The 15,238-nt window shown below is 39.5% G+C and overlaps 1 protein-coding gene across 1 annotated transcript in view; it reads left to right on the top strand.

The window, feature by feature from the left end:
* The first annotated feature begins 6 nt into the window (after nucleotides 1-6).
* Nucleotides 7-15,238, top strand: part of ern1 (endoplasmic reticulum to nucleus signaling 1) — a 25,149-nt gene continuing 9,917 nt past the window's right edge. Inside the window, exons 1-12 of the mRNA XM_008416777.2 lie at nucleotides 7-279; nucleotides 7,288-7,408; nucleotides 9,297-9,330; nucleotides 10,072-10,144; nucleotides 10,340-10,412; nucleotides 11,578-11,700; nucleotides 12,082-12,183; nucleotides 12,272-12,533; nucleotides 12,995-13,073; nucleotides 13,289-13,448; nucleotides 14,189-14,304; nucleotides 14,396-14,578. Of these exons, the coding sequence (XP_008414999.1) occupies nucleotides 205-279; nucleotides 7,288-7,408; nucleotides 9,297-9,330; nucleotides 10,072-10,144; nucleotides 10,340-10,412; nucleotides 11,578-11,700; nucleotides 12,082-12,183; nucleotides 12,272-12,533; nucleotides 12,995-13,073; nucleotides 13,289-13,448; nucleotides 14,189-14,304; nucleotides 14,396-14,578 (1,401 nt within the window). The 5' untranslated portion in view covers nucleotides 7-204. The remainder of the gene's footprint in view (nucleotides 280-7,287; nucleotides 7,409-9,296; nucleotides 9,331-10,071; nucleotides 10,145-10,339; nucleotides 10,413-11,577; nucleotides 11,701-12,081; nucleotides 12,184-12,271; nucleotides 12,534-12,994; nucleotides 13,074-13,288; nucleotides 13,449-14,188; nucleotides 14,305-14,395; nucleotides 14,579-15,238) is intronic.

The raw sequence follows: 15,238 nt of genomic DNA, 5'->3' as shown, positions 1-15,238 counted from the left end.
CGTTCCCCCTCCTCCACTCCTGTGGATATGAATCCAAAAGTCCAACCTCCGCAGTGGTAATTTCAGGAAGAAGCATCTCTACCAACGCTGTAGCAAACATTTCGACCCATCTGTCTGTGGAAGTCAGAAAAGAATTTTCTATGTAGCGACCAGCCGCCCCGGACCACCTAGTCAGCCTGTCCCGGTTTGAGACCCGATGCTAACATGGACTGGCCAGTGCGAAAACGGGCTCTACTGTGCTGCATTTTAGCCTTGTTTTTCTACGCTGGTCCCCAAAAGGTAAGAAAGCTAGCTGGATAAACTAACTTAGACGGGATGAGGTTATTATTGTCGACTAAACAACAAGTATAATTTATAGTGGGATTATTATTTTGTACTTTGGGACGTTTTAATAAAAATGTTTGTGCTTCAATGAAGCTAAAATTCAGTGCATATGCTGCGTGTTGACAGCGGTTAGCTAAATACGAACGTTAGCTAGCTTGCTAAACTATTCAATTGACAAGTTGTTGGGTTTAAAATAAACTCATCTGACGCATTAAAACCTGCGTAGACAAGTTTGTTTTTTATCTGTCGAGTTTCAGGAAWTTACGGGAAACCATTTGTCCTTATATCTGTACAATTTCAGATCTGTAACACATCACATAAAAAWTTTTTTTACCACTCACTAATGCTGTATTGTACTTCATTTAGTTATTAAGTCTGCGTGATATTAGAAACATATGYAGTTGTGTTGTCGTCACGATCTCAGTTTTTCTTTCCATCATCACCCAACCTACCCTTTAATCCATGATAGTGTTTCTTTTCAGTGATCAACAAGAAACTCAGTTCAGCTTAGATAGCAAAATCTTGAAACTTGACAGCCCAACACCATGTGATATTATAGTAAAATACACAGTCATGGTTAGAATTTTTGATRGGTTCCTTTTTGATAACAGATGCARGGTTTTATTTAAAGATTTTTGACTATAGTTTCAATATTACTGGACACAATGACCCTCAACTGACACAAACGGTGGATATCAAAAGTTTACCCCTACTTTTAAAGCCAGTAAAACCCATTTGCTGATTAGGAGTAAGAAAAGTTTAGGTAATTTTGAGTCCTATTACAACATCAATTGTGTACTGATGTCAATATGATGTTTCAAAGGCTTGCTTATCTCAACATTTGAATTCAACAACTTGATGCTTGTGCACAAGTCACAGTTGTACTCCTGAAGGATGTTTCGGTGTTTGTGAGRGATGCTCGTTGCAAAAGTAGCTTATGGTGACTTCATGGGGAAACTTTACTATGGTGCTATTACACCAGAAAGTTAAAATTTTCAAGTAAATTTTGCTGTCTATATTAAGGTATAGTTAAAGGATCTGATGTCCCTAATTAAAGTCAATTAAAAATTTATGCCAGCCATAAAAAAAAACCCAAACAGCGCAACTCTTAAAAGTATAATCATGTAGTTTTAAAAAGGCATTGCACTAACCCTAACCCATTGTTTTCTTCAGGCATTTAAATTTTTGGAAATGTACATAACATGTGCCCTATTTTGAGTGTTCAATAAATAATGACTAGGTGGAATCTGTGGTATGTAGTTTTGTACACTTGAGGTTAGATTTAAATMATTTACAACCCTGTAAAGGCCTRGTCATTCATACTTTGACACCTTGATAGTGTGTATACCTTCTGTTTAYGAGGACTGAATCCATAACAACAGACAATGGGSCTGTAACCATTTACAAAAAAACATCTATAAGTTCATGCAAATCAAAGTAATATCGTATTGGGTATACGCTCTGTGAAGTACATTAACACCTTGGTTTTTGATGGTTGGAATAAAGCATTGATAATCTGCTGTCTTGGCTTTAATCTTGATCAAAAGTAATTAACATGTTCAAAACGAGCCAAAAACTTAAAAGCCCMRAGGCAGAGACCCWTCACTGCTACATGAGTAAACCAGCTCAGCTAAGAAGCAGATTAAAGTGGCTTTATAATCCCTTGTCATGTCTCTGGTTCTTCTCTTAGCCTATTAGTGTATGCAGGTGTAGTGTGGGTGACGAATGATAGTCCAACTATATATCCTGAGAGAAACTTCATGGGATTTCTAGAGAAGAAAAGCTCTTTTTGACAGTATTTTCTGCCACAGTTGACACATTTCCTCCTTTAAAAGCATGACACATCAGCAACTGATTGTTATTAATAACTTTAAGGTCCTCCTTTGTGCTTTATACTTGCACATACTTAATTTAATGGTTGACAGGCATCATAAACGTAAGTTTATAATTGCTCGAAACTACACAGAGGTCAATTTTACACACTTTCTGTTCAGTGCAAACAGATTTTGAATTGCTAAATCTAAAGAAAAAGTAGATATAATGGAAGTGGCTGTGCTTTATCTCAGTCTGCCAACACGTGGTATTGCTTTCTTTGTAGTAAAACCCCAAAGGTTCTCTGTAAAGATGTGACTTGTCATTTGAGAAATATTATAGCATCTTAATTCCTTTTAATTGTTGCTGTTAAGATGTGTAGGAATAAATATCTGATCCTTATGCAATGGTTATGGTGTTCGTTGCATATAAAGGATGTACGATTTGATATATTTGTTGATTAGTTGAAGCTGTTGCCAGTACGCACTTCCCATGACACATGCTCAGATGTGTGAAAATACTTTCTTTTTTTTTCTTGGTTCCTGTGTTGGTTTGTTCTGCACTCAGGCAAGCTGCAGAAATTGCTGATGGCAGCAGACAAGGTGATTGCTTCGACAAGAAATTCACTTTTTACCCTGATGGTTTTTGTTGTTGCCGTTTCATACTTCGACCACAAGGCTTTTTTTTTCCATGCGCTTCTAAAAATGTTTGTTGAAACTTGAAGGGAAGGCCGACAGTTCTGAGCGGCTCTATGTTTGGCTTGGTTTGCCAAGCAGAAGGGTGCGAGGCGCGGTGACCCTCCGCTGACCGCTGCCGGTGATAACACAAGCATTGAAGTCCCTTTTGAAGCTGACCTCAGTTAAAAAAAAAAAAAAAGGTTGAAAATTTAGATTCAGGAACAAGAGTGAAGAGTTTTTTTGGTACCCAGTTCTGCAGTATTATGCAACCCTTATTTTGCAATGCTATTTCTGTGTAACGTACAGAATGAGGAAATGGAAGGGTGTGCATTATTCTAACCGTTGCTTTAATCGAGCCTTTGTGAATCACATCCATTCTGAGCAGAGAAACTGTGAAGCAGATGTCCCTGAAGCGCAACACTTCAACATATGCATCAGCTGCTGAATGTTGGTGTCCATGCAAACCTAAAGGGCCAACAGATGTTTGGGAACTCATTTGTTTGTGAAACCAAGAGAGCTGTTGGGGGTTACGAGGGGGGCGAGAACAGATTAGTTATGACTCTTCCCAGCACACTTTTATGGTGCCTTGTGAAGTTGAGGCCCAGTGGGAACAGTTGCAGGTGCATATTATTGACACGCATGCTCATGAAGGATGGATGAGACCACAGGAAGAGAACTTGGGGCCAGTGTCAAACGATGTCTTTTCTCTCTGCAGATGATCTGAAACCTTCATTTGTTTTTTTTTTGTCTTAGTTTCTGTTCATTTTGATGCTAGAAGTTTCAGAACAGTGTGATGAATAACTAGAGTGCACAGGTTATTGTGAACCGGCCTTTATAGGGTGTCTGCCACTGGTCAGCCACCGACGCTGTTTACAGAGGAATAGTAGGCCATGTCACTGAAGGTGGAGACTAACCGCAGCAGTAGTTCCACGTGTTCTTGATTGCACGTACATTAAAGGCTGATGGATGGAAATCCTGCTGGTTCTGTTATTTTAAAAAAGCATTTTTTATTTTTTCAATTTTTTATTTTTTTTTTCAGAATTCTTAAAATATCAAAAGACTGATCTGATTGACTTCATTAAATATTAGTGGTTTGGTAAGCAGATTGTGTTTCTCAAACTCCTGACTGGAGGAACCATTAGCTAATTTCTGCTTCTGAGGCTTTAAAAAGATACACTTCCGAAACCACAAAAATTCTCAGCATATTGTTCCTATGTCTTAATAAGATGCAGGAGAAAGCTGCACACTGCTAGTCAGCTGGCTGACGGAAGACTCCTGCATTTCGACCTCGCTTGTAAGAATGCATTCACACCAGCCCATTTTAGTCCACTTTAATCAAACTCTGGTTTCGATTGTGTGAAAGCACACCTGTGCTCACTTTCTTCTTCAGAGGATTTTGTGTGGTTTCCTTCATCGGTTCTTGGTGTAGCGCCATAACAGGTGACGATGGGGAGCAGATTTTGGTTAGTTTGACGCAGTGCATTGTGAAAGTGAACTGAACTATCTGAAAATGTTACCAATGTTGCAATTTTGGTTCTCGATAGAGCCAACTCTGCAGGACTAGCAGGTGTGTGGAGTAGAAACACCCTAAGAAAGACGAATTCAGCTACTTGAAAATGTTTCCAGAATCACGGGCAGTCATTGTTTGAAAACTAAAAGAGAACCGCTTCATTTTTATTATATTAGTTTTAAAAACTAATGATGGCATAGCAACATGCCTGTAGCCGACTGCAGGCTACCTGAGCAGATAACCTGACTAATTAGCCAGATAACATCTGCCCGTTTATAATTGTGCTTCTCTTCGAAGAGCTGAACAATAACACTCTTCGAAGAGCTGAACAATAACAGTTGTGATAAGGACTGCTACTGAATAGACTGGTGTTTTTAATCCAGGTTATTGTTCAACAATTTCACATGCATGGATTAGACCCCTTTCTGTGACTCTCAGTGGTGGTCTCTTTGGTCCAGATAGGGCTCCATCTGAGGCAGACCCTGCCCCTGGTGCCATGTGCGCTCCAGTGTCCCTTGTATGTGAGTAGGCGTTGAAGGGTTTGGAGAGAGGAGTGCCCATCTGGGCTGCCGGCCCACTATTCAGCTGTGTGTGCTAAACTTGAAGAGCTCCTTTGACAAAGTCCTTAGATACATTTCAAAAGGCAAAACCAACTTTACAAGATCTACTGGAAGGCAGGAATGCAACTTTTACCCTTTAAGGATTTACCAGCCGTCTATACCATTATAGCATGTTTGAACAGTAAAGCTGGAGACACAATGTGTTAGAAACCTTGCAATCTGTCAAACCAAACACTGCATGTCTTCTAGCTCCTTTTGCACAAACTGATCAGGTGATCATGAAGGGATGCAGTGGTGCGTTAGATGATTCTCCCCGTTGTGAAAATCTAGCTGCTTTAGAAGTTGTGGAACTGGCCAGTTTTGGGGGAACTACATGTTCTGAGACCAATACATTGATGTAAAAGCATACTTTTCTTAGTCTAGGTAATTTCTCTGAGGAAGCTATTTTTAGTTCTCCAGGGAGCTCTTTATAGGTAATGCCTTTGATCGATATTGCTGTGGTTTAACATGCAAATGAGCACAGCTTCCGCTGCTTAGATTTCCTGTGACAGAGAAGTCAAAATCAAAATGCAAACATTTTTGTTCTTATATTATAGGGGGACATATTGTGCAAAATTCACTTTTTGTGCAAGTTCCTATATGGGTCTCTATGGCTTCTAGAAACAAAGTGCTATAAAAAAATAAAAAAAAACACCTAATCATTTGCTGGCAATAAGTTTGTTTTTTGGTGTCTGGAAAATTTCCTGATTATTAAGTCACAATCGGCGAGTACTGCTTTGTTACCTAGCAACCCAATCTGAGCCCAGGACATGGTGGAACTCCAGCAAATCTGGTCAGCTGGTTTTACTGCAATGGTGCAATGACTGCTGGAAAGGATGATAACTTACTGTTGCTGCATCCTTGATGGTTGTACAGGAAGCTCCCCTTCTGATTGCCTCTGGGTCTGACTCTGGGTCAAAGATGAACCAATGTATCGTTGTGTATCTGTTTGCAGCCATTTTCACATGTACTAGGACTGCCTTCTAGTTACTTTGGCAGTTGTAACTTGGAGCTGGGTTTGATGTCAGACCTGAGGTAACAGCGTTCTAGTTGACAGGCTGGAATTTCAACATGGCGACACCCATAAACATTGTTTGCAGTACTTTAGTATCATTGTAAGCTTTTCTTTCCATAAGCAAAAACCACTTTTAATGAGTTCATTTTGGAGTTACAGGTTGCACATGTAACATTAATTTTAGACACACTCTTATCTGTGTGTCTTGGGAAATAAACACGTCTCCTCCACACCTTGGCACTGTAGAGGTGAGAAGCAGCCGTATTGAAACACGAAGTCGACCTTACAAGTTGGCTGGAAAACTAGGCCTTAAGAGCTGCTCCCTTTTCTCAGCTGGAAATACAACTTCAGAGGGCGTTCCAGTTGATTCCTCCAACTGGGAAGTCAGAATTTTCCAGTTCCGAGTATAACTGGAAGACAGGAAGAGTGCAGGTGTAAACACAGACTTGGGAGGGGTGGCCAGCAGCAGCTCATTTTGATTTAAAGTGAAAGAGTAAATTGTAAAAAGGAGCTAAAAATAGGCAGAACTGAGCAGGTGAAATCTGATCATCCGAAAATGATTTTGTGAACAGAAATGCATTAAACCCTATTAAAGTACTTTTTAAGGAACTAGAGAAAGTTCGGGAGTGAATAACGTTTTCGGAGGCTATATGAAACACTGCCACTTCTGCACATTGCCAAGTTCTGCTGCTTATATTTGCAGTAGTGGTAAACACACAAACATGGAAATTAAAGGAGCCCCGCTCCTAACTCTTACTAAAGTGACATTGTTTTTAACTACCGTTGGAAAGCTAATAGGGGCCCGTCCGTTAAACAGTCTCCACCCATGCTGGCAGTCTGACTGATTGACCAGCTAATATCAGCTTACTTTTTAATTACTCAGAAAAAAGGAGAATGATAATAAGGTTTAATATTGTGTATACAATAATATAAATGCTTATTTTTGTGAGTACATTATTCAGAATCTCAAAGATTAAAGTACACAACATGTGAATAAAGGTCAAATGAGTTCAGCATGTTAAATTTGCCACCCTTTGCTCTAGTTTGTGCTTTAAGCCATACAGTAGCTCAGTAGACCAGCTAACACAAGTTTATTATCCTGATCCAGATGTCTTCATATCATTACATGATTATTTCAACATTTTGATACTGTTTGCTATGTGTGAGGCTGAGTAATAGTCGAGTGATTACAGACTTATCCACTGCCCGAACACAGGCGCACATGTTCAAACCTAACCCGGGGGTTTAAATGGCAGGATGCATGCATAAACACATCTACTGGTTAAGAACCAGACATCCTGTCAGTGTTGCATGATGATCATTTATTTGAGCCGTTTTCTGTTTTTGTAGGGATTTTGCAGCGCCAGCACAGTTGCCCTTCCTGAAAGCCTGCTCTTTGTGTCCACCCTGGATGGAAACCTGCATGCCGTTAGCAAAAAGTCTGGCTCTATCAAGTGGACTCTGAAAGAAGGTAAGAGGAGACGGCTGGTGTCAAGTTAAAGTGTTTGTATGCTCTTCTCCTCGTTATTCATACCACATTTCAAACACAAAGTACGATTGTTGCCCTGATGCCTGGTTGAAAACAGTGGAATCCTTGTTTTGCTTTGTTGGGATGCAGCTTTCATTGGAGTAAAGCAACAAATTGATCAAATTGTAGGCAACATTTTATTGTATTTATTTAGCTAGTGTGAATACAGCATGTCCACACCTGAACATTTTTATGCAATCTAATTAGCATCACTCCCTGGATCATCTAGTCTAGCCAGGGTAATTAAGATTTTCTAATGCTTCATACACCTGGAATCTAAAAACAGAGCTTGTCGTTATGTGTCAAATCAGTTGTATTTCTTTAAAAACATATTTATCTCTCATTTTCTGCAAATAAATATACAATTTTTGCTTGGAATTTCGGAGACAGGCTGTCTGTAGGTCATAGAATAAAATAACAATGTTAATTTTACTCAAACACATATCTAAAAGTAAAATCAGAGAAGCTGATCATTATAAGTGGTCTCTTAATTTTTTATTTTCCCAGAGCTGCATATAGTGCTTTTGTGCCTAGATTTAGTAATCCTATTTCTATTGTGTGGTCAAGTCTAGAAGGTACTAGAAGAAGCTGTTCATTCAGGTTCTCTTGGCCATGGGATGCGGGTAATTATTAACGGAGAAAGAGGGAAATGCTGCCTCTAATCAAGGTCTGAGTGGGCCAGGATCAGGAACTTTACGGTAGTGTCACCTGCACTCATGGCCCGCACCATGGTTACCATCGCCAGAGCTCTGTATGCTCTGGAATTGCATTAGATAAGGAGGCTTGGAAAACTAGAAAAAGAGAGATTTTAGGGGTGTTTTTCTTAGTCTTGTTATGAACTCACAATTTTAAATGTGTATTCTCCTGTTTTTGTGGACTTATTTTAGGCTAGACTTTTGTTTTGCTTCTTTTTTTTATTTTTTTTTAGGTAAAAACAAATTTAGTTCATGCTTGTTAATCCCTCCTGGCTCTACTCAATAACCAAATCTGCCATGATGAGGCAGAGGCTGCCTCCTCCGCATCATCTGTTTTCCTGGAACAGCTACTGAATATAAATTTCACCAGGCTTTGCACACACCTGCCCCATTTCAGTCAGGAAACGATGAGAGGGAAGCAGAAATCTTCCACCTTTGTCAATACTGAACAGTGCAGTTTTAATATCAAACCTGTCATAATGCTGCTCGCTTCTCTCTTTGCAGACATGTATTTATATTTCAGCCAGTCAGACTTAACCCCCAATAAACATTTCCTGAAGACTAATGTTTACTGAATCAAACGGTTATTTACCATCTTTGGATTATCTCACACCTAACCCTGTGCCATTGTGGACACCTTCCAGCTCCACCTGCTCCACACCCAGCTTGTTCACACTGGTGGGACTTGTATGTTTGTCTTTTTTGCAACGGACGCTTCAGGTTTGGGGTTTGACTGGTTTGGTAACCCCGTTGAAAGATGGAAGAAATCTTATGTAGGCTTCTCCCAACAAGATTATCTTTTTTTTTTTTTGTTAAGGACAACTTGGCAAGATTTTATTCCATTTATACTGGAATAGGTCAGTGGGATTGGGTTTTTTGATGTTGCGATCACATCGAATGATTGTTATTCTTGTTCTCACTGCTGGTGTGTCATGCCTGATTTACTCACAGAAAGCTTATCTGTTTGCCCTTCATGTTTGCCACTGGGGCTTGCATGTCCATTTGGACTTTGTGTCCTCTGCAGTCCGACGTCTCCAGCGTTCATGTCTCTCGCTTACTCAACGGCCGCTGGCCATGTTTTCGTCTGCCGGATGATATTCCTGTCAGTCTTGACTATCGTCTTTGTGTCCTCACAGATCCAGTTCTTCAGGTCCCGACACATGTAGCAGAGTACGTATCCAAGTTATCTTTGTTTTTTTCTTTTGTTGGATACATGAGTGTTTTGCAAAAGTGTTCACACCCTTTAAACGTACTGGTCTTTCCCAAAGTTTGTCACATAAGATACAAAATTTGTTTTTTGTTTTTTTAAATAGCCAGCATTTGGATTGTGAATAAATAAAATCCAATGCAATCAATTGTTTCTAAAAGCCATCTAATTAACAAGGAGGTAATTTAAGTTCAGAATAAATCTGGGTGTTCTGTGAAGGCCTCAGTGGTTTGGTTTAAGCTTCCATCCCCACAGTGAAACATGTAGAAAAATCCTTGGGGAAAACAAACCACTACTACTGAAAAAGACTTCAGACTGTGGTGGAGGTTGCTTTTCAGGACAACCACTCTGAGCATGCAACCAAAGCTGTGAGACTTGAAAATTGATGTTTGCAGATGCTGTTTGTCTGAGCTGACTGACTTCAAGTCCTTCAACCTTTTAGATGTTTATTGGTTTAAAAAAAATAACACAAAATCTCTGGTTGTTCCAGTTCATGTTGTGCTGGTCTGTCACATTAATGGCCGTAAAGTGGCAAAATGTGATAAAAGTTTACATTTTTTAAGAATACTTTTTTCAAGACACTGTGTTCTACTGTATCTTATCTCTATGTAGCAAAAGACAGTGTATTCTAATGAGTATTGTGACATGCTGAGCTCGACCTGCTGCTTAACAATTAACTTTGTTGCCTTTGTTCTTTTCACCAGACCAGCGTTTCTGCCGGACCCCAACGACGGCAGCCTGTACTCACTGGGTGGAAAGAACAACGAAGGCCTCACGGTAACAGGAAATGCGTTTTATCGAAGCATTTTAATCTTCCGTCTTTGGTACCACTCAGTTCCTTGTTCGGTAGAAAAACAGTCATGCTTTCTCATTATGAGTTTGCAGCTGTGGCGGTTTTATACTACGTGGTGCTATATTTTGTTGTTGACCCTTAAAACCACAAGGTTTATCTGAGGTTTTTTGTTGTAACAGAAATTACCTTTCACCATCCCTGAGTTGGTGCAAGCTTCACCGTGTCGCAGCTCTGATGGAATCCTCTACATGGGTAAGACCCATTCATAAATTTCTGGTCACGGCGTACGCATACACGTTTGTAGATTCCGCCTGTGTTCCTCACCTTTCATAAAGGAGTGGGTGTTATCTGGTTTCAACAGAATACAACACGTCGTCTTCTGGTTCCACTAAATCTACAGCCTCGGCTCTTTTGAATTTTTAAGTGTTAACGCAGGAACTTTAATCTACCATCGTTTGAACAAAAGCAGTCACATTTGCCTCCTTACTATCATCATCATCATCAGTCAGGCATTTAATTATATAGATGCAAACTGTTGCTGGTTGAATACTTTAATATATAGCTACTTTTCATGTATGTGGCTTCACATTTTGTGAAAATACTCTATGAAGTGTAAATGCAAAACTTTGAGAGACTATCTCACTATGGAGTGATAAAACTAATTAACATTAAGGTTTAACGGTCGTAGGTTATTTTGAATAACTGGTTTTGTAAAAAGTGCCTCATTTAATCAGATTAACGGTTCTGTTGGCAGGAAAGCTATAAATGAGGGTTTTTCGCAAGTGGAACAATTTCACATTTTAATGCAATAGAACCACAAACCTCAATGCGTTTTATTGAGGATCAGCAGTATTTTAAAAGGCATGCTGTTTTGGGCATGTCTCTGCCTGTTTTTACCTATTTTTCTTTGCAAAATTGATTAAACTCTGTTACATTGGATGGAAGTCTTCACCACCTTAAGTATTTTGCAGCCAGCAACAGGTTTTGTTTCCATTGTTTCTTCTTTTTTTTTATATTGCCACCCATCGTATCAGCTTTCACCAGCTTCCGGTTTAGTTTTCTAACCCAGCTTTAAACGTCTCCCTGACCTCCCTGCTGTGATCTTTGGTCTCCAGGATTCTCTTTGTTCTCTAACAAGCCTTCAAATAATACCTGCATTTATACCGAGATTAAATTGAGCACAGGTGGAATCAGTTTACTAATCGGGGTTCATTTAGGTGCAACAGACTAAATGGGGCTGAACACAAACTATTTCCTTACTTTGTTGGTCGACCGCATAAAATCCCAACAAAGTACATTGAAGTTTGTAACGCCACAAAATGTTTTGCAAGACTGCTGTGGCCTGGTGCAGTTTCAAAGCTAAAATCACCGAACTAATCAGTTTCCTGTGTGTGTTTGTCTATGTGCTCTCCTGCAGGTAAAAAGCAGGACTTGTGGTATGTGGTGGATTTGCTAACAGGTGAAAAGCAGCAGACGCTGACGTCGTCCTTCGCTGAAATGCTTTGTCCGTCTTCATCCCTTCTGTATCTGGGACGAACGGGTAAAAAGAAAACTAGCTCAGCTGCTTTGTTGTTTTTTTTTTATTCTAACCAGAATCTATGACACTCAAGATTTAATCTAGTTTACCAGAAGGCTTCATTTTTTTAAAATTTCTTTGGGCGAGACTGTTTATATAGTCATTGCTCATTAGTGCAGCCAATTTATTTAACTTCCAAACAAGACAACTACCTCTCCAATAATTAGCTTCTTAAATTTTAAGGGGCTAGGAGTGTTTGCAAGTTGAAAGCTCACATTAGCTTTTTGTTGGCCATTGTTAAGGAAATTTCACACAATTCAGCTTTGTAGTCTTACAATAAAACTGACACTGAAACCCTGCAGTGTGTACTGCTTACGTAGCCATGCATGTTTCTGTCTTTGTTAGAGTACACCATCACCATGTACGACACAAAGAACAGAGAGCTGCGCTGGAATGCCACCTATTCCGACTATGCCTCCACCCTCCCCGATGATGATATGAAATACAGTAAGATTCCTACTCGAGCATGCTCGTTGTTGGCTTAACTCTCCAGTACACTGGGCATGCTGATAGCATCTCGTTATTCCCTCCACAGAAATGGCTCATTTTGTCTCAAACGGCGACGGCCTCGTGGTGACAGTGGACAGCGAGACGGGAGACGTTCAGTGGGTGCAGAACTACAATTCTCCGGTGGTGGCGATGTACATCTGGCAGCGGGAGGGTCTTCGCAAAGTTCCCCACACCAACGTCGCCGTGGAAACGCTGCGCTACCTCACTTTCATGTCCGGAGAGGTCGGACGGATAACCCAGTGGAAATATCCGTTTCCAAAGGAGAAGAAACCTAAAAATAAATTCATGTAAGTAATTTTTTTTTGCCTAATTTGCCTTAGATTTTTTTTTTTTTTTTTTTACATTTTATCGTCTGTATTTTCTTATGTATTTAGTTCCATTTTACATATATGTTCAGAGATGAAAAAATAAATAACCTATGTAATGTAGCTAAAAAGCTGGTCAGTCAGTCTTGTATAAATTAAATTAATGGAAAGTTAAGTGGAAGGAAAATGCCTGGTTGAAAAAAACCACATCTTTGGCTGGAATTGGAGTTTCCAGAGGCCTCTTTTCAAAATAAAGTAAATCTTTTTTTTTCTGTGGAAATAAAGCTCCAAAAGCCTGGAGGGGAAAGCTGAAAAGTAAAACCAGGACTCGTTGGTCTTCTCTGAATTGTTTTAGCCTTGTCATTTGGCTTGACAAGATTTTATCTATGTCACTGTGCAGTTTATTGTCAAACATGACAAGTTTTTATTTCTGGTCTTTTCAGGGCCACTTTATATGTGGGCAAATACTCCACTAGCCTGTATGCATCACCGTCTCTGGTGCATGATGGAGTCACAGTGGTGGTGAGCACAATCTGCATATTAAATCAAGTGCAACGTTGATCACGTCAACAGCATGTCCATGATTTATATTTTTTTAAAATTTTCATTAAGTCTTCATATATTTGCATGAAGTTTGATTTCTGTCATTTGAAGTAGGAGGCTGCTATTTCTACAGACTTCCTTTTTATAGAAGCTCATGAGGCGTCTGATAACAGGAAGTGTGTGTTTGTCTTTAGCCTCGTGGAAGCACCTTCCCCCTGCTGGAAGGCCCCAATAGCCAGGAGACAGAGGAGGATAAGGAGTGTGTCATCACTCCCAGCACAAGTGTGAAATTCAACGCTGGCCTTCGAGAGCGAAACCGGATCAACTTTATGAGGAACTATCTGCTGCTCATAGGTACGGCACAAAACAATACAAATCACAGCCGTTAGAATTTTTAGTTGCTTATCTTGGAGCTGGGAGAAGAAAAAGAGATTTGGTGTCATTTTATAATGGGTTAAAAATCCACTTTCCTAAACAAGTTTTGATGTCGGCACTCTTAACCACTTCCTCAGAACTTAGAAATGTTTGTGCTTTCAGTTTAATGTGGCCTGCCATCTAGTGGGCGATTGATGGAACTGCAGAAATGTTTTTGTATCGTTAATTTTGGCCTGAACAGAAGTGAAATGTTTTGGCAATAATTTGTCCTGTACCAATGCTTGTTTAGTCTGTTTTTAAAATCTCAAATAAAAAGTCTGCCTTCCACTTTTCAGCTGCTTTCATGGTATTTTGCTGGCTGTATCCATGGYGCTGACTTTTATTAACATGGGACAATTAAAGCAAAACTATGTGTTTCAAATATGGAAAGTACCTGTTTTCTCTTATTTTATATCAACTGCAGCTGAAGAAAACAAATTTTGTTTAATGTGTGCTTCAAGGATTTTTTATGAATGCATTCTCATAAGAATATTCTTCTAATGTTAACAGCACCTGTATAACCCGGTGTGGTGGAGTCTCCACTCCTTAAACTGTAAAAAAAAAAAAAAAAGACAGAAATTCATTGTTGGGGTTGAAATGAATCTGTTTCTGTTGGTGTTTTGGACACTTTAGACTTGAATTTCTGTGTTTGTGAAGCTTTTTTCCGTATCGCTTTTCAGGTCACCATGAAACGCCCCCTGAGGCTCATACCAAGATCCTGGAAACATTCCCTGAAAACTTCCCTCGTAACCAAGGCAACGTCATCCCACCTACTACGGATAAGAAAGGAGAGGAGGTCCGGATCATCTCGCGTGTGACGGAAATATCCTGACTCTCCGTGCTCTTTCTTTTAACATCTTTCCTTCTCCTCTGATTCCTTTCTGCAGAAGGTCAATGACAGTGGCATGGACGATAGGCAGTCTTCAACCTCCATCCAGGAACCGGGAACCAGCAGCCGCACTGCGCGCCCGGAGGCCCCTGTGGACTCCATGCTGAAAGACATGGCCACCATCATCTTCTCCACTTTCCTTCTCGCCGGCTGGGTGGCTTTTGTTATCATCTACCCCAAGGTAAAAACAAATTTCACCTTTTCTAAAGCGTCCAATGTACTCATCATAGAAGATTTCTATCACAGCTGTAGCTAATAACTGCAAACCCTGTAGAGTTCTGGCTACATGAATTGACCTGTCATGATGACAAATTTTTCTGGACAATAAACTGTCCCAGAAGTTATTGCGATAACCGATTATAATGTTATTTTGAGATAATTCTTAAGTCATAAAATGGTAATGGCCTAGTAATGCAAGCACACCCTTTCAAACGTCAGTAAAATTTAATTTATAATGAACATGCAACACTTAAGCTGGAAGATATTTTAAAGATTCTAAATAAAAAAACAAGACACCCGAAACAACAATTAAAAACAAAATTGTCCTTCTGAAAAGGGGTTAGTCGAGACCAATGCACCAGAAGCCTTTTGTCATCTAGTCTGAGATAGAAAAAGAGAGAAACAAAACAATCATGCAAACGAAAATGATCAAGCTTGTATTCATTTAGCATTTGATTAAATGAGTTATTGCTTATTGCTGTTCCACCATGCAGCAAGCACGCTTATTTATACCAATTATTTCTTAATGTTTTTGTTTTGGCGAGTGGATGGTTGAATTTTTTTAATTTATTTTTCAGAGCAAGATTTTTCTGTATCAAAAAAAATAAAATAATAATAAAAA

The sequence above is a fragment of the Poecilia reticulata genome, linkage group LG8 (assembly GCF_000633615.1).
Source record: "Poecilia reticulata strain Guanapo linkage group LG8, Guppy_female_1.0+MT, whole genome shotgun sequence".
Taxonomy (NCBI): Eukaryota; Metazoa; Chordata; class Actinopteri; order Cyprinodontiformes; family Poeciliidae; genus Poecilia; species Poecilia reticulata.
The sequence above is the reverse complement of the archived record's forward strand: the minus strand, read 5'-3'. Positions and strand labels throughout refer to the sequence as shown.